The sequence below is a fragment of the Mesoplodon bidens genome, assembly GCF_964165515.1.
Source record: "Mesoplodon bidens genome assembly, chromosome: 17".
In the NCBI taxonomy this organism is placed as follows: Eukaryota; Metazoa; Chordata; class Mammalia; order Artiodactyla; family Ziphiidae; genus Mesoplodon; species Mesoplodon bidens.
This window is the reverse complement of record NC_138174.1, coordinates 15,701,725-15,720,608: the sequence shown is the minus strand read 5'-3', so window position 1 is coordinate 15,720,608 and position 18,884 is coordinate 15,701,725. Positions and strand designations below refer to the sequence as shown.

General features: G+C 40.5%; 1 protein-coding gene across 5 annotated transcripts; it reads left to right on the top strand.

Annotated features, from left to right (window-relative positions):
- Positions 1 to 614: 614 nt before the first annotated feature.
- Positions 615 to 18,868, top strand: ALG11 (ALG11 alpha-1,2-mannosyltransferase). Of its 5 annotated transcripts, XM_081215119.1 has the most exons (6): positions 640 to 718; positions 6,009 to 6,239; positions 9,394 to 10,325; positions 13,393 to 13,595; positions 14,405 to 14,459; positions 18,279 to 18,868. In XM_081215119.1, the coding sequence occupies exons 1-5, from the start codon at positions 675 to 677 to the stop codon at positions 14,411 to 14,413; spliced, it is 1,419 nt and encodes a 472-aa protein (XP_081071245.1). In that variant the 5' UTR covers positions 640 to 674; the 3' UTR covers positions 14,414 to 14,459; positions 18,279 to 18,868. The 5 variants fall into 5 exon arrangements, 3 of the variants coding, with proteins under 3 accessions (XP_081071246.1, XP_081071245.1, XP_081071244.1); XR_014013672.1 differs by having other exon boundaries at positions 13,393 to 14,459; positions 18,279 to 18,867; XR_014013673.1 differs by lacking the exons at positions 14,405 to 14,459; positions 18,279 to 18,868 and adding an exon at positions 11,982 to 12,073 and having other exon boundaries at positions 13,393 to 13,480.
- Positions 18,869 to 18,884: the final 16 nt, after the last annotated feature.

The following is an 18,884-nucleotide window of genomic DNA, read 5'->3' as shown; positions in this document are numbered from 1 at the left end:
CGGGCCCGTCCCCCCTCCCGGGTCTCCGCTACCTCTCGGGCCGGTGCGCAGAGGTCTTCAGCCTCGGGCGTGCGCCGGAGAGAAAAGGAGGGAGGGCGAGCCGCGTAGACCAGGGCGGGAGATGCAGATCCCAAGGCTCGACCACCGCCGGCTGGGAAGGTGCGGCGTGGCGAGGGCCGGCTTCGGGTCCGCTCTGCGCAGCTCCCTCCGGAGCGCCGCGCCTGGCTCCAGCGCGCCGCGGGTCCGAAATGCCGCAGCCGCTGCGGGAGTGAACTCCGCACCTGGAAAATCGATCTGAGACGCGCAAGAACCTCCCATTGGTCTCCAACGGGCGGCAGGCTCTAGACTGGGGGCGGGGGCGCCAGAGCGGGGTCTTCAGTGGGGGAGGGGGCCGAGGGCGGGAGCGCCGGCTGTCCATCACAGGCCACGCCCTCCCCATGCCCAACGCCCCCTATGGCTCCGCCCATGGGGGGCCGGGCCCGAGTACGGCACGCCGAAAACGTCTCCACCCCCGCGGGAGATTCTATTGGCTGGAAGGCCGTGGGAAGCTACTATCAGCAACCAATTGAAATGCAAATCGCCCCTGTGTAGGCGGGGGTGACCGCGCGCTTCCTCAGGAGCCAATAGAGAAGAGGAACAACGAAGCGCTTCCCGACATCGTGGGTCGGCGGAAGATGGCGGCCGCCGAAAGGGGTTGGTGTTTGTGCGAGTTATTGAGGTGAGGAGCGGGTGGTGTGGGCTCGCAGGCGTTTTCCGTACCGCAGTTGTAGTTGTCCTCCCAGTGCGACTAATGTTTGAGAGGAAAGGCTTTCCTTGTCACGAATCTAAGCTATTTTCTCAAGGCCAGTGACCGTTTCCTCTCCCTTTGGGGTCTTCTAGATAGACAAAGAGGCTGCGTTAAAGACTCAGTTTACCGCGTTTTCTTTCCCTGCCCCACTGCTGGCTGAGGGTTCGAGTTTCCCTCCCGGCTTTAGCTTTTTCTTTGTCTTATTCGCACTTCTATTCGTCTGTCATAAATTATTCGCATTCATTCCTCATTGTCCTTTATGGTTGAGCCACGAATCATTTTCCAATCTATCATGTTCTTTTTGGTGAAGAAGAAACCGGGTCTTCCTTTTTCTTGTCTTAGTTTGCTTCTTTCACTCACCAGAACTGTCGTTGTTAGCATATGTCATTTAAATGTCAAGTTTATGTTGAATCCTCTTCTTGATTTTCCATTGATTTCTTTTCTGATTGATGTAAGAATAGTTATATAAAATATTTCTACCTTGTTGTCATTGCATAGGTAATACGTTGTTTCTTGTAGAAAAGTTAGGAAATAAATGAGCAAAACAGAAGTCTCCAGGAATGCTACCATCCAGAGATAACTATTGTTAACATTTTGGTGAAAAAACTCCCAGACCTTTTTTCCACATTTGTTGTTGTATACTACTGTATTTTACATGTGTTGACTTACACTAGTAAAACAGAAGACCTAGTATATTCTACCTACACACCTCTTTAAACACTTACATATTTTTGTTCAGGTTGAAATTTTATCATTAATACGATAGCATCGTGAATAGCAGTGTATATGTATTCTCTCCAAAATTCAGGTATTATTTCTTCATTATTGCCCCCTCTACTTCAAATTCTGTAATGATTATTTAAATCATTGGAACAGGAAAGTCTATTTTCAGAGCGTTCATATTCTTCCCTGCCATTTGAAATATCCCAAACCCCCTGCTTTGCACATAATAATGACTAAATAAAAGTTTGCTGAATGGAATGATTCACTGTTGATTACAGTTATCTTTTTAAAGTCTTGTGTTTAAATATGAATAAATATTTAATGGCACACATTTTAGTTATATTTAAACAAATTCTAAAATGGTTAATTTTGATGTGCAGGTACTGTAGGATGTTTAATAAATTTCTTTATAGAACTTGTATGTGTATCTTTGAAACTAACAGACTCAAAACAAAGGACTGGTTCAACTTTAGTCATTAATATGATTTTTTTTTTCTGATTTTCAGTTGAATAGTTCAGTTTGAAAATCCTATCACATTTATTTTCCCACTTAAGTCATTTGAAGGAAATGTCGTAAAAATCTTTGGATTCTGTGAGTCAGCTACATTTTAAATTAAACAGACTTTTTGTCTTGTCCTGGGAAAGCTAACTATCCAAGATAATACGGCTTTTATGGACTGATATATTCCAAACATTAAGTGGCCAGTCTTACCACTTCTGTCAAGCTCTCTTCATCCTTTACAGCAGTGGTTCTTAAAGTGTGGTCCATAGACCCCTGCAAATCCCCAAGACCCTTTCAGTGGGTCCTCAAGGTCAAAATTATTTTTTTAATAATGTTCATTTTGTTGACATTTGCACTGACAGTGCAAAAGTAATGGTGGATAAAACTGCTACTTAGGGCTTCCCTGGTGGCGCAGTGGTTGAGAGTCCGCCTGCCGATGCAGGGGACACGGGTTCGTGCCCCGGTCTGGGAGGATCCCACATGCCGCGGAGCGGTTGGGCCCGTGAGCCATGGCCGTTGGGCCTGCGCGTCCGGAGCCTGTGCTCCGCAACGGGAGAGGCCACAACAGTGAGAGGCCCGCATACAGCAAAAAAAAAAAAAAAAAAAAAAAAAAAAAAAAAAAAAAAAAAAAAAAAAAAAAAACTGCTACTTAGCACAAATCAAGGCAGTGACATCAAACTGCACTAGTAGTCATTGTGTTTCACCTCCATGCACTTGCTAAGCCAGTTTTTCTTAAGAATGTCCTTGATGAAGCAGTAAAAATTATTAATTTTCTTAAATCTCAACCCTTGAGTACATTATCTTTTTAACATTCTGTATGACAAAATGGGGGGAACACATAAAGCACTTTGACATACCGAAGTAAAATGGTTATCTCAAGGAAAACCTCTAGTATGATTGTCTACATTGCAAGTTGAATTAGACACCTACTTTTTACAGGACACAGTTTTTATTTGAAAGACCGACTGACAGACAAACTGACTTGGGTATTCAGTAGATATTTTCTTGAAAATGAATGATTGACCCTGTCACTTAAAAGAAAACAAGTGACTGGGAATTCCCTGGCAGTCCAGTGGTTAGAACTCTGCGCATCCACTGCAGGGGGCACAGGTTCAATCCCTGGTCGGGGATCCCCGAAGCTGTGTGTGCGCGGCCAAAAAATAAAAAAACAGAAACAAAGAAAACAAGTGACAGAATTTGTTGCTAATGATAAAGTTTGAGTTTTCAAGTGAAAGTTAGAATTTTGGGAAACTTGTATCTGCCATTCTGACCTTGACCATTTTCCAATACTTAAAAGATTTTTTCTGATGAGATGGGTAGTAATCTTAACAAATGTGATTTTGGGGTATTGTATAAAGAAATGTGTCAACATTTGAAAACTCTCCATAACTTATGAACCGATATTGCCCAAATAAGTCACAGTGTTACAAAATCACATACAGAAAAGTTCCATTCAAAGGGCAAGATAAACCAATAGATTTCAGTGTAACAGAGCATGGAAAGGGCACTGATAGGGTTTCAGATTCCATGTTGCAATTGACTGTTAAGAAATTGCCACTTGTCTAATTTGGTATAGTATTAAAGAAGGATTTAGTAGCCAGAATAGGCCATTTAAAAATACTCCTCTCTTTTCCTGCTACGTATGTGAGTGAGCCTGGGTTTTCTTCATATACTTGAACCAGAACAACATATCATTACAGATTGAATGCAGAAGCACATATGAGAAGCCACTGTCTTCTGTTAAGCCAGACATTAAAAACAGTGACACCCTCCTTACTACTTTTTTTGGTTTAGAAAACATAAGTTTTTTAAAATAAAAATATGTTTATGTTATATAATGGGTTTATTTCTTTAATGGATTCATAATTTTGAAAAAGTTTCTCAGTTTTAATGTCTAATATGTTAAATATTGGTAGATATAATCAGTGTAACAGTGGTTCTCAGTCAGAGGTGATTTTGCCCCTGCAGGACATTTGGCAGTGTCTCAAGATATTTTTTTTTTTTTTTTTTTTTTGCGGTACGCGGGCCTCTCACTGTTGTGGCCTCTCCCATTGTGGAGCACAGGCTCTGGACGCGCAGGCTCAGCGGCCATGGCTCACGGGCCCAGCCGCTCCGCGGCATGTGGGATCTACCCGCACCGGGGCACGAACCCGTGTCCCCTGCATCGGCAGGCAGACTCAACAACTTGCGCCACCAGGGAAGCCCTCAAGATATTTTTGATTGTCCTGTTTGGGAGGATACTCGTGGCATCCAGTGCGTCAAGACCAGGGATGCAGTTAAACATTCTATAATGCACACAACAAAGAATTATCTGGTCCAAAATGTCAGTAGTGCTGTGGTTGAGAAACCTGATGTAAACAAAAACTGTATGGAGTCATCAGCAGTTTTTAAGAGTATAAAGGTGTCCTGAGACCAAATCATCAAGTAATGGACTTGTTCACAATAGGAAATCCCACATGAGAAATTTATTTCAAAACTAAATATCAATAAAATATTTATTCCTCTAAAGAATTTGTATGTTTTCTACTTAGGGACAATGAAAACTATGTAACTACACAGAATATCCCCCTATTTGGTTTTGTCACTAAGCAGCCCAGAACCCAATCTGCTGTTCACTGCTGTGTACAAATTTAGAGCCTGCATCTCTGTGCCCTCCACCCCCGTCTCCACTCCCCTCCCCACGCCCCAACATACTTTAACCGTATATGTTCCCTGGTCTTGACTTTTCATTATTTAAGTTTTAGTATTTTATTGTTTTTATGTCTTATAGGCCCCTCAAATCCTTTATAAAGGGTAGGCAGCGTATTAAAAAAAATGGTTAGGTACCAGCTATATTAGCCAACCCTATGAGAAAACCATACCTTGAAAAAACAATTTAACATAATTTAAGAGACATCTGAGGAGAAACTAACACAGCATTGTAAAGCAATTATACTCCAGTAAAGATGTTAAAAAAAAAAATTCTCACACACATGAAGTACTGTTTCATAATGTTGTGAGAAAGCCAAGGTAACGGTTTCTATTATTAAAAGTCTTGCATTTCGGTATGACACATTTGTCGTATTGAAACAACCCCCGCCCCCCGCAGAAAAAGAGACATCTGAGGATGTAATAAAGTTTTGCTTTCAGTCAACAAATGTTTTTTGACTGCCTTCTCAGCCAGGTATGATGCTAGACATTGGGATATGGTGGTGAACAGGCCTGGGTCCTTTGCAGAGCCTCTGTCGACCTGGCAGTAATAGAGAACCTTGCAGCAGTGAGTGTGGGAGTGAGGCACATGGGAAGACAGTGGTTTCAGGGTCATGTAAAGAGATCAGATGCAAAACTCAGAATTGAACTGGAAAAATCTAAGCTCCATTCCCCTTCCCTCAAAAATTGTTCTACCTGGGAGTTCCCTGGCCGTCCAGTGGTTAAGACGCTGAGCTTCCACTGCAGGGGTACGGGTTCGATCCCTGGTTGGGGAACTAAGATCCCACAAGCCGTATGGCAAGGCCCAAAAAAAAAAAAAAAAAAAAAAAAAATCTGCTTGAGGCAAAGTGAGATAATAAAGATGATTACTGTCTCACCAAACTTTTAACTATGGAATATTGACTCTGGAATATTTCTTTGGATTACATATTGTCATTTTGAGGGTCAGATGCCTTTCCCAGTCATATCTTGTTTAGGTTAATAATTAAATTTATTTTAATCCCTTAACACATATACTGAGTTAGGAGAAAGGTGGCTCAACATTGATTTTTACTGCTGATTAAAAAGAAAAAGTACGTTGAATTACCAGCATGCTGTGGGATTAAAGGGGACCTGCATTTTTGACATTAGATATTTTGTAGCATTAGAATTTTAATAACTGAGTATTTTGTTAGACTCACGAGCTATAAAAATTTTCTTTGCTGCTAATATATAAAGCAGTTATGTGAAAGTAGACTTTAATTTGTAGCCTTTCTTTTTTTAATGGGCATTATATCCATTTTCACCCTCCTTCCTCTCTCATTTCAGGTTTTTTTATTCATTATTCTTCCCTGGGCTAATTGTATGTGGAGTTTTATGTGTGTGTTTACTCATTGTCCTTTGGGGAATCAGACTGCTGCTACAGAGAAAGAAAAAGTCGGGCTCAACTAGCAAAACTGGGAAAAATCAAACGGTGATTGCATTTTTCCATCCCTACTGCAACGCCGGCGGAGGAGGAGAAAGAGTGTTATGGTGTGCCTTAAGGGCTCTGCAGAAAAAGTAGGTATGCATCTTTCTTAACAATTTGGTATATTGTTACTGTTTTTGTAAAAAATCATCACCCAGAATGTATCTTTCTCTAGTCATAGCCAGGGATTCCTTTTTTAAACTATTCTTCAGTAAGGAAACACTGCTCATATGCCAACCTGTCTTACAATATCCTACTGCATTTTACTTGATATGATAAAGAAACAGAAAGGGAAAGTATCTGCCCTTTTATGGCATAATTTAGTGGGGATAACTTGAGAGAGTATGTGGAGAAGAGATTGAATAATAAACAGAAATATACCAAGTACTGTGAAGCACTTTAAACCTGAATACTTTTAGTCAGTGGTGGCACACAGGAAATAATCTCTCTGAAAGCATCTATTTGATTCTGATTTTGATACCATTATCAGTTGGACAGTCTTAAGTAAGTTACCATGTTAGAAAGCATTTGGTGTTACACATCTTTTAATGTTCTAGGCTTCCTTCTCCCCACCCCTATCCCACAAGAAAAGAAAAGGCACAGCAAAATACAGGTTTCATTATTGTTTTATTATGTGAGGAAAACTATTATCCCTCCATGGCGACCCTACTTCCTGGCACAGGCCCTTCATTCAGTTTCAGAGTCTTCCCACGTAATGCCCTTAGCTCTACATTTCTACATTCTTGGCCCTTCTTGGCTTCTAGCCACCGTCCCTGTGTATCCTCTGCCATCTCCCATAACTGCCTAAACCCAGAGAATTTTCTTAAATCCCAGCTTAATTCCCACCTCCTTGAAGCCTTCCTACTGTAGTCCATACTGTTCTTCCCTTCCCATAACACTGTGCATTAGCCTTGTCTCTAGATAACCCTTGAGGGCAGTGGTCAAGTCTCATGATATCTGTACTCGTACTCCCCAGCAACCCCTATTACTCCTCTACCTGACTGATGAGAAAAAAATCCAAATAATTAGTATGACGTAGAAGATACTTTTCCGTCTTGCTCCTGCCACATTTTGTTTCTCATCTCTCCCGTCCCCTCACACATACTTTGCTCCAGCACACTGACCCAGGAGCATCGCGCCCTCTCAAGATTCCTTGCCTTTGCATCTAGTGTTCCTTTTTTTCTGAAATAACCTTTTTCTCCTTAGGTAAGTCCTACAAGTCTTTCCTGACTCAGCATAAGCTACAGTACACTTTTCATTCAATCTCCCTATACTTGGGGAGTGGGGGAAGCGGGGAGGACCTACTGTGTATTGGTTTGGCCAAAAAGTTTGTTCGGGTTTCTCTAACATCTTGCGAAAACCCCAAACCAACTTTTTGGCCAACCAGTATCAAGCACTGTTCTAAGGGGTTGAATTTAAATGGTGAACAAGATAGATCAAGTCCCTCTTATGGACCTTAGATTTCAGTTGAGAGAGAGACAAGATAATAAACGGAAAATATCAAATGGTGAGAAGTGTTATATAAGAAATTCAAATAGGGTAATATGAGAGTGACTCCACCCTTTCGACTGAGTAAATTAGGTACAATCTCTGAGGAAATAGCACAACTAAATTCTGACCGACAAAAATAGCTGACGTTTACTGAGCTTTTCCTGTCTGCCGGGCATGGTTCGAAGTGTTTCACACGTGTCAGGTGACTCAGTCCTCATTACAGCCTAGCGAGGTGGCTGCTGTTATCCTCCTGTGACAGACAAGGGAACTGAGTTCCTAGAGCCCATGTTCTAAATATGTGCTCTCCTGCTCACTTTATGAAAAGACAGTAAGGGTGAGAAAAGAATTCAAAGCAGAGGGAGCAACTGCTGCAAGTCCCCTAAGACTGGAAGGAGACTGGCTTGTTCAGAGAAGGGAATCCAGTTTGGCTGAACCCTGCTGAGCAAGTGAGAGAGTTGGGGGGCAGGGGGTTCCAGAGGGAGGTGGCGCCCAGTACGCAGGGTTTGGAAGTTGACAGGCCCTGTTTGGAATCCTTCATGCTCAAACTGTTGCAGTTAGATGGCAGCTGGGGCTGGAGTTGTCGGAAGGCTTCTTCCCTCACAGATCTGGTTCCTGGGCTGGGATGACTGGGTCAGGCATCTCTGTCGCCAAGCAGCCTCTCTGTGTGACTAGCTTGGGCTTGCACACGACATGGCGGTCTCAGGATAGCAGGACTTCTTACATGACAGCTGTCTCCCCTTAGAGTGAAGTAGAAAGGTGCCAGTCTCTTAGAGCCTGGGCCCAGAAACTGGCACAATGTCACTTTTGCCATATTCTATTGGTAAAAGCAGTCAAGAGCCCACTGTTAACTCCAGGGGAGGGGACATAGATCCACCTCTCAATGGGAAAAGTGTCAAAAGATTTTGTGGCCCTCTTTAAGCTGCCAGAGATGACCATCCTTTTTACATTTTAAAAGGCTCAATCTAGTTGCTGGGAGGAGGGCTAGGGAGGAGTGATTAGATGCTCATCCTTTAGACATCACAGCACCCTGGGGTCTTCATCAGTACACAGCACATTATTTGTTTATATAATCTGTTCTCTCCACTGGACTGAGCTCCTTGAGGATAAAGACTCTCCATCATCCCTTATTCTCTAGAACCTAGTAGCTCACACTAGATAGTTAATAAATGTTTTATATGACTCAGAGAATAATCATAAACACAGCCAGAGTGAGGCCAAAGCGTTAAAATCATAAGAACGTACTTTTCCATATTTCCATTATAATTATATCTAATTGTGATGCCGGCACAAGGTCTTGCTTAAAACCTTTGTGCATTTCTCAGATTAAAAACACTAATGCTTTAGCATTTATGATCCTATCTAAAGATACCTTTAGTGAATTTTAACTCTTGTTTATGAATATTTTATTAATATTTCATTACCATTATAATGCTGAGAGAGTTGTCAAAATTTTTGAATACTTCTTAAAAATGAAAATGTCTCATTTATAAATCAGTAATTTTGTTGATGTCTGCTGGAGGGAAACTCTTAGTGGAGGAAAAAGCAAAGAACTAGAAGTCTCCTTTGGAAGACTGACATTTTAGTTGTAGGGCAGTGGAAGACCCAGGAGAGAGTGGAGTCAGTAAAAAAACAGTGGAAAATATTTTTTTAGTCTAAAAATAAGCTGTTTTATGATTGTGAGAAAATAATTATCTACAACCTAAACTGATTTTAACCTAAACTAATGAAATTCTTAACTGTTACATTCTGTTTTAGGTATCCTGAAGCAGTTTATGTTGTTTACACTGGTGATGCTGATGTCAGTGGTCAACAGATACTGGAAGGTGCTTTCAGAAGATTTAACATCAGATTAACTTGCCCAGTGAAGTTTGTTTTATTAAGGAAGCGCTACCTTGTGGAAGATGCACTCTATCCTCATTTCACACTGCTGGGCCAAAGTCTGGGATCCATTTTTCTTGGCTGGGAAGCTCTGATGCAGTGTGTTCCCGATGTTTACATTGATTCTATGGGCTACGCTTTCACACTTCCTCTGTTTAGGTATTTAGGCTGTTGCCGAGTTGGAAGCTATGTTCATTATCCCACCATCAGCACGGACATGCTCTCTGTAGTGAAGAATCAAAATGTCGGATTTAACAACGCAGCCTTCATCACCAGGAATCCTTTTCTCAGCAAAGTAAAGCTTATCTACTACTATTTATTTGCTTTTATATATGGGCTTGCTGGTTCTTGCAGTGATGTCGTCATGGTCAATTCTTCTTGGACGCTAAACCATATTCTCTCACTGTGGAAGGTTGGGAATTGCACTAATATTGTTTATCCACCTTGTGATGTGCAGACGTTTCTGGACATTGCCTTACACAAGGAGAAGACAACCTCAGGACATTTACTGGTTTCGATTGGCCAGTTCAGGCCTGAAAAGAATCATCCTTTGCAGATCAGAGCCTTTGCTAAATTGCTGGATAAAAAGGAGGCTGAGTCACTTCCTCCACTTAAACTTGTCCTCATTGGAGGTTGTCGTAACCAAGACGATGAACTTAGGGTAAACCAACTGAGAAGGCTTTGTGAGGACCTGGGAGTTCAAGAAGACGTGGAATTTAAAATAAACATTCCATTTGATGAATTAAAGAATTACTTGTCTGAAGCAACAGTTGGTCTGCATACCATGTGGAACGAGCATTTTGGGATTGGTGAGTTTGTCCTGTAAACAACTTGTTTGGTGCCATGAGATATACATTTTAGGTGATTTTGATAAAATGATAATATTCCGGAAGTTTTCAGCAAGTCCTCAGTCTCTTCCCTGAGTCCACCAAGTGTGCTTTCCTCATTTGAGACCCTGTAAAACATATAATCAATAATAATAGCTAATGTTTATTGACCACTCACTGTGTGGTGGTCACTCTCAAGGTCTTTACAAGTATTATCTGACTTAACTCTCTGGAACTTCACTTAATAGGTATTATGATTATTTCCATTTTGTAAACTCAGAGGCACAGAGACACAGAGAGGGTTTAGACCTTGCCTAAGTTCAGTCACACAGTAAGAGATAGAGCTCAGATTCGAATCCAGACAGCCTCTGCTCTTAACTACCGTATTTTCTCTCCCCACCTAACCCCATCTATGTGCTGGTTCAGATTCCTGGGCCTCATGCTAATCCCACCGAGGAGCCACATCAGAATCTCTGGGTGGGCCCAGGTGGAGGTGTTTTGGTAAAGCCCCTCAGGTGATTCTGTTGTGCATCAAAGGCCGAGAGCCCCTGTCTCCAGGTAGGCTCCTCAGGAGAACCTTTTGGTTCTTTTATTGATTGTGTGCTCATTACTGGAATGGCCTCAGGTGTTCAGTTTGGACAGCCGTGTGAATGGTGGTGGCTTTCGCCCACAGAGGCCTCCAAGAGCAGAGGCAGTGAGGGGCTGAGTTTCAAGCATGTGGAGTGAAACTGGCTGAGGGACATGTGTGTGGCCAGCGGGCCTCGTACGTGTGAGTCTGAAGTAACGAGAGAGAGCTGGCCCAGGAGTACAGGCTGCGGAGTTATCCGGGCGGGTACCGCAGCCCGGTGGGCGTGGACGTGCATGTGGACCGGGTGGCCTAAGGGGAGTCTGCAGAGCAACAGGAGGCCCACAGTGCAAAAGGCTGAGAACAGTGAGAGGCCACAAGTTGGCAGAAGGGGAGCCAGTGAAGGAGAAGGAAGGAAACCAGGCAGAGAGTCATGGAAACCAAGGGAAGTGAGGGTTTAGGGAAGAAGGGAAAGGGCGACAGATTCCAGTGCTGCCCAGATGCTGGGCAAGATGAGGGCATGGGGGGCGACCTGGGCGAGAGCAGTGTCGACAGAGGAGTGGGCGTGAGGGTCACTGGTGGGGGGCGAGTGGAGCGCTGAGCGCAGATGAGCCAGTGGAGCTGGTGAGCGCAGCCCACGCTGGCCCTGAGGGGGAGATGGAAGGAGAGACACTGGCCAGGGGCGGACTTGTGACCTGGGGGTTGGGGGGGGGGTGCTGGTGGTGGTGCTGGTGGTGCTGGTGCTGGTGGTGCTGGTGGTGGTGTGTGTGTGTGTGCGCGCGCGCCCTCACGGAGACTTTTTTACGAGTTTGAGCTAGCTTAAGGGCTGATAGAAAGGGGCCGGTAGAGAGGGAGAAGTGGAAGATTCTAGAGGGAGAGGGTAAAATTGATTAGGTCAAAGTCTCTAAGAAAGTACAGAGGAACGGTATCCAGCTTGGAACGGAATATTATGGTGTAATCCATATTTTTCAAATAAGAGTTCAAATTAAAGCATTAGAAGAAAATTCTATAGAGATTTCGCCCATGTTGAAGAAACAGTTGTTAATGATTTACCTTCTCTCCTGTGCATCTAGGATGATACCAGCTCTGTACCATCCTTTGGAGAAGTAAGAAAACAGTGAACCAAATCATTTTCTGAAGGGCTTAGTTCTCTCTAGAAACATGGGTAAGAAAGGCTGGCTAGAATAATTTATATCCTCACCTACATCATTTGGCAGAAGCTAATCAAAACTTTCATTTAGTTCAGCACTGCTATCGGGTGGCACACAGTTGTCTCAGATTTGCCAGAAATCCAGGCGGTTACAAAAGCACCAGCCTTACTCAGTGTGCCTCACGAAGATGGCTTACTTTTTTCCTGTTTTCTCCTAATGCTATAATTTGAACATTTTGGTTTCGATATCTTTTTTTTTTCTAATTCAGGAATATTTTATATTTCAAAGTATTTAGGAATTCTTTAATTAGAAAAATAAAGGCAATGGGATTATCTTTCAGGTTCTAAAAGTACCCATGAATTAAATCATTCACATCCCCCTCTTAAAAAACACAACAAAACCTTAAATCACATTGCTGTTAAGTTTTCTTGCAGTAAGAAATAAGACCAACCTGTGCTAGAGTACAAAAACCTGAAATTCTAAAAAAAACAATAACCCTGAAATTCTGAGCATGAAAATAATTTATTGATTAGACATCTGGTGTATTCAAGCGTAAGGCCTACCAAAGATAGAATTAACACAGCTCATGGAATCGGAAAAGAAACCCATCCAGCACCTGCCTTGTCTCAGATTTCCTGGGGACAAAATTTATGCATTCTGTACTACAGCTTCACCCTAAAGCATTCACATGTGCTTGATACTAACTCGAATAGGATCTGAGAAGCTTTCTGTGCACTCAACTTGGCAAGCGTCATTAGTGATGCAACTTTCAGAAACATTCTTAGGCACAAGAAATAGCACTGCCTGCAGTTAGAGTCTTTGACAAAGAAAAGAAGATCATTAAATATAATCTTACAAATAGGAAGAAAAATATACACACTTTGGCCAATGGATTGCTTCACCTATCACGAAAAATGTCACAAGCAGAGATTTTCTTTTGATGAGATTAAAACACCGACACTCAACTTTTAATGTTTTTGATATCTTTTTTTACCCCTTTTTATCTTTTAATATCCACTAGTTACCTACCATCTTGCTAATAACATTCTCTAGTCTTCTTTGCTTTATTATCTGCAGTATATTTACTTTTTATAGACTATTCTTCTATCTACTTGTTTGTTTTAGTAAAGACAAGTAGCATTATTATGAAGCTTTGATAACTAAAAAACTTAAAATTATTTTATTTTCACCAGGGAAGTTGAACGAGTGCATTTGTAGGCATACATTTACTTAAATCGCCCGTGAATCTTAAAATTTGTAATGGGTTCTGCTCATCCTTGTTCTTATGAACACATTCAGAAACTTAAAAGACGACATGATTTCTCTTTCTCAGGAATTGTTGAGTGTATGGCAGCCGGCACGATTGTCCTTGCACACAATTCAGGGGGCCCGAAGCTCGACATTGTCGTTCCTCACCAAGGCGAGAGAACTGGGTTTCTGGCTGAAAGTGAAGAAGACTATGCTGAGACTATGGCCCATATTCTTTCCATGTCTGCGGAAAAGAGACTCCAGATCAGGAACAATGCTCGTGCGTCTGTAAGCAGATTCTCCGATCAGGAGTTTGAAGTGACATTCCTAATGTCTGTGGAAAAATTATTTCAGTAATTCCATATCCGTACAAACTAGAGATATTTTATATAAAATGGTTAGATACCTTCATATGTTAATATTTTTCTAAACTCATTCCCTATTGTAATAAAGTTAGTCTAAGCAAGGCCCTCAGCAGTATGTATATAACCAAGGTATTTATTTCGGTGGAAACAGGCAAAATTACCTAAATGGAAAAGGTAACCTTATATAGTTTAAATATAAAAATTTTAGACTAGTGTTTGGTCTCAAATTCTGAAAAATATGGGTCTGAAAGAAAAAAATGAACTATCTTTACTTTGGTATAATCCATATTTTTAAAATCCTATTTATCAAATCACTTTACTTTAGGAACCAGGAAAGAGAATTTCCTTTTAGAAAAAAGGAAATACTGGGGAAAAAATGGGTGATTGATAATTGATTAGTACTTTAGAATCATTTTGACATTTTTGGAACACAGAAAAATTCTGGTACGTTTAAGTTCAAGCAATATTGTGGATAAAATTTTTGAACCTATCTAATGATCCTCTTAAAAGAACGAAAACTTTAAGCAGACTTAATCATGTTCTAAAAGCATGTAGTCAAAAGACAGGCTCACTGTGATTGCTCTGTGTGTGGGGGGGGGGGGCATGTAGAGACCAGGGTACTGCCAGTAATCCTTTCCATTAACTAGGTATTTGTGAAAATAGCTTTATGTTTAGTGCTATCAGTACATTGTTATGGACCTCTCATTGTCCCTTAACATTTTCATGTCCCAGAGGCTATGAGTCAGCTTTTTGAAGTCATTCAAGAGGTCTGAGTCAGAAGATCACGGTAAGTTGTTTTTCTGATATTGAAGATGTAATATTTGGATCCATCCACATGGTCTCTGTAATCAGCATCATGCATTGTAAGATAGTGAGGTGGCCTTTTGAAAAGAGCACTGGACTAGCAGGTAGAATAGCCGGACCTGACCTCAGCTGCATCGTTTACAAACATCTGACCTTTTGACACTAAAGCTGCTCCCTAATCTTTGAGTGTCAGCTTCTTTCTCTGTAACCTGGAGATGGTAATGGCTGTCCTCACTGCCTTTCATAGTTGTAATGAAAACAGGGAACACAGAAAGTACGTGAAAGTACTTTGAAAATTGTAAAAGTTACTTTAAAGGTAACAATATATAGTAAATGTCATCTAGAATCCTATCTTTATCAATGCATTATGATCCTAGGTAGATTCTTGTTACTAAGCCAGTAACTAGGAATCAGTATAATTTAACAGGACTCCTATCCTGAATAACTAGCATGGAAAAGTGAATATGTACGTGTGCAGATATGGCTGTTGAGACTATAACTTTTGACATTTTCTGCATACATAATCACTTCCTTCTAGGTCAGTAAGTTGACCTCCTTCACAGTCTGATACACCTTTGTGCTAGGGGCATGTGAAAGAGGTACATTTTTCCTTTCCAGTCTCCTTGTCCATTCATCAATCCACCCAGCTTCGTTATCTGCTTCCAATTACATTATTGATTCGTCTGCAGGCCGTCTTCTCTCATCAGATCAAAAAGCACCAAAACAGAGTCCTGGGATGTTCTGACACACCAAAGTAGCTTTGTGTTGGAGAGTATTCAATTTAGAACAGAAAAACTGGTGGAAATTGGAGCTGGAAGGAGCCCTACAAATTCTCTAGTCCAATTTTCTCTTATTTTCAACTTTACAGACAGGAACAATTTAAAGAACTTTGATTCTGTCAGTATCACAAAGTTGTTTAATGACAAAATCAGGATTACCACCCGGGGGTTCTGACCCCCAGCCTGGTGCTTTTTCTTATCTTATAGCTAGTTTTTGAAGCAAGATTCATTACCATTGCCCACTCAGCCTACCCATCTACCCAAAGAAAATCATGGGACTGAAGATAAAGAAATTGAAATGGACAGAGCAAAAGTAGAGGATATAGGAAAGGAAGAAAGGATTCTGAAATTCCACAAAACATTTTTAAGCTAATTTCTTCAAAATGATTTTCATTTATCACAAACCTATCATTAGAAAATTTGCATATATGTTTCCTTTCAGTGTTCCTAATGTGGTGTTAAATGTTTGTTTGTTTCTGAGTACTTGATACCATGAAGAATGTCAAAGCAATATGTCAGCTACTGTCTGCCTGGAGGAATTGAGTGACTGTTAATTCCTGTAAGACACTGCTTTTGAGTGGTCCAAACATGCTGTTTTCAACCTACAGCAGTGGTGATTCACATTCTTATTTCCAGTTGTGCATAACAAACTACATGTTACATGTTCTTTGTATAGTAATTATTTGTATCTAAATATGAGTTAGATTTAATAGGTACAAAGTCTATATCTAAATAAGATTAAAGAAGTGGTTTTATTATCTTAGATACTTTTCCCAGTACAGTGCCTTTATACCTCTCATGTAGTCTCCCAATTCTGAATTATTTATTATCTACTGCTAATATTCCCAAGCTCCACATGCCAAGAACTTTTTTTAAAGAAAGAAAAAAAGTTTTTAAAGGCAAAACGAAACTGTTTTGCCTCTTGTACCCAAGAATAGGTTGTCAGGTTTAATAGATTTTTTTTTTAATGAATAAATAAGTGAAGGTGTGTCTGCTAAATATGTCAATGGGTATAATGAAAAAGTTACTTCCCACACTACTATATATAAAATAGATAACTAATAAGAACTACTGTATAGCACAAGGAACTCGAGTATACTCAATACTCTGTAGTGACCTGTATGGGAAAAGAATCTAAAAAAGAGTGGATATATGTATATGTATAACTGATGCACTTTGCTGTACAGCAGAAACTAACACAACATTGTAAATCAACTCTACTCCAATAAAAATTTTTTTAAAAGTTACTTCCACTAAACCACAACAAGAAGCTATGCAAATTACTAGAATCAAATTATGCCCATGTAATCTGCCCTCCCTCACCCACTGTTCCTCTTTCCCCCCCCTAATTAAGGCCACCCTTGGCTTTGGAGAAGCCTCAGTTCCAATGCTCTAGTGCTATGTGCTCACTTGGATCATGCATAACTGTTATAAGACACTTAGAAGGGAGGTTAAGGGTTGATAACACTTCTTGGTACGATTTAAAGAATGATCAAGTTGATTGATAGATATACATAGTTACCAAAACACATGATTTTTCTAACAAAATTTATTCTAGAGACATATGCAAGTCTGATCAGTAGTTTCAATTTAACAGATGTAGCCAAGCCTAAAACCAGAGTAAAGCAATCAGAATTGGGCCTCAAGAACATGATTAAGGTAACAGTGTGTGTAAGATAGGTAAGGTGAATTGGGCTGGAACAGGTTGAAAAACCTTGCAGATACACATATTTATCACATTGAATACTTCCTAATTTACAGCAAAGAACTCAAAATCTTAGAATGAATGATAAGGGTGGGTGGCTGTTACCTAAAGGAGATTTTAGCCAAGCATCTTGTTATTGGAGCAAACCTGACATGTTTATTCTTAAGCGCTGACCTTAAGCATTCCTTTTTTTTTTTTTTTCTGTATATAATCTTTGGGATTTTTCAGGAACCATGTTTAATTTTCCATGCTTTCAGGTACTGTTTAGAATGAGGATGATACCAGCAGATTCAGTGTCTGAACCAGATAATGTCCTGAAAGTAAATTAAACATGTATATACTGACCACTAAAAGAACTGTAGAATTAAAGATGCTTCAATCCCTCAGGGTCATGTGTTACCTAGTTTGAAACTAACATAATGGTGAGAAATTGTTAAATATTCTTAGCCTCATGATGTGACCATACTGAGCCCTAAAAGAGTAGAATGTACTCTATACACCAAGTTGGAAGAACAGCCCCTCAGACATAACCAGGAAAATAAAGATAGAAAAGACTGGACACATCCCAGTTAGGGAAATCTTGATACTTACATGCCCCACATTTAATATTATACCAAATGTAAATGCTAAGCAGACCTTAGGAATAATTTAACCAACCACTCCTCATCTTTGTTTACTTGGTTCAGCAATGCATCAATGTGCCAATTCAGTTTTATTTTCATTATAGACCAGATATTTCAGGCCGAATTCTACCACTTACATATAACCACTCTTGTCCTTCATAACAGCAGGTACAACAAATATCTGCTAAGCTCCAGGCGCATGTTCAACACTGGGATTGTTATAATTAATACAAAAAGTTTAAATCTAGTTTCCTGCCTCAAAGAGCTTACAGTCTTAATGAGGAAATTGTATTAGTATTTACTTACTCAGTTAAGAAACATTTTTAGCATGGTGCTAAGCACTATATATAAAAAGATCATCATAAGAAACAAAGACCAGATACAGTCCCTGCCTTCCAGAAGTTTATAATCTATACATTTGAAACTATTAGAAAATAATTCAATGAAACAATAAAATTATTATTTGGTACATAATTGACATGCCTTGTTCCTCTCCTTGCTCAATTACCTTACTCCTGTAAGTGTCAACATCAGCTTCAGAAAAGCATGTTCAGTATACCTTAAGAAATTTCAAAGTCATGGTTTTATAAAACGACAGATTATTTTAAATGAATGAGTTTGTATATTAGTTTTCTATCATTAGTTACAAATGACCACAAACTTAGTTAAAACAACAAAAATGTATTATCTTACAGTTCCACAGGTCAGAAATCTAAAGTGGATTTCAGTAGGCTAAAACCAAGGCATTGGCAGAGCTGCATTCCTTCGACAGGCCTTAGGGGTGAGTCCGTTTCCCTGCCTTTCCCAGCTTCTGCAGGCTGCCTGCATTCCTTGGCTTGTGGCCCCTTCCTCCATCTTCAAAGGCAGCAGCATCAAGCTGAATCCCTCTCAGCTGCCACCTCTCTGGTTCTCTCCTTTCCCTCCCTCCTCTACTTTCAAAGACTCTTGTGCTTACATTGAGCCCACCTGAATAATCCAAGATAACCTCCCTATTTTAAGGTCAGCTGATTAGCAACGTTAATCCATCTGCGACCTTAATTCCCCTCTGCCAGGTAAAAATATATTCACATCTTTGGGTGCGTGTGGGCTGAGGGGAGCCACATTACTCTGCCAACCACACATGATCTGAAAGATTTCTTAGCATAAAAGTATTAATTTCTACTTTCAGAAGTTAGTCCTATTGTCTAAATTGAGAAGAAAACTAATAAAGCCTTGGGATTACTGGAAAACCCTTAAAATAAACGTATATTTATGACTGTTCCCGAAGAGACACTGTAATAGATACTAACTTGTTACTTAAG

Coding starts and splice junctions, on each gene's coding strand:
- ALG11 (XM_081215120.1), top strand. CDS start 675: ATGGCGGCCGCCGAAAGGGGTTGGTGTTTGTGCGAGTTATTGAG. Junction 719..6,008: donor TGTTTGTGCGAGTTATTGAG/GTGAGGAGCGGG, acceptor CTCTCATTTCAG/GTTTTTTTATTCATTATTCT. Junction 6,240..9,393: donor TTAAGGGCTCTGCAGAAAAA/GTAGGTATGCAT, acceptor ATTCTGTTTTAG/GTATCCTGAAGCAGTTTATG.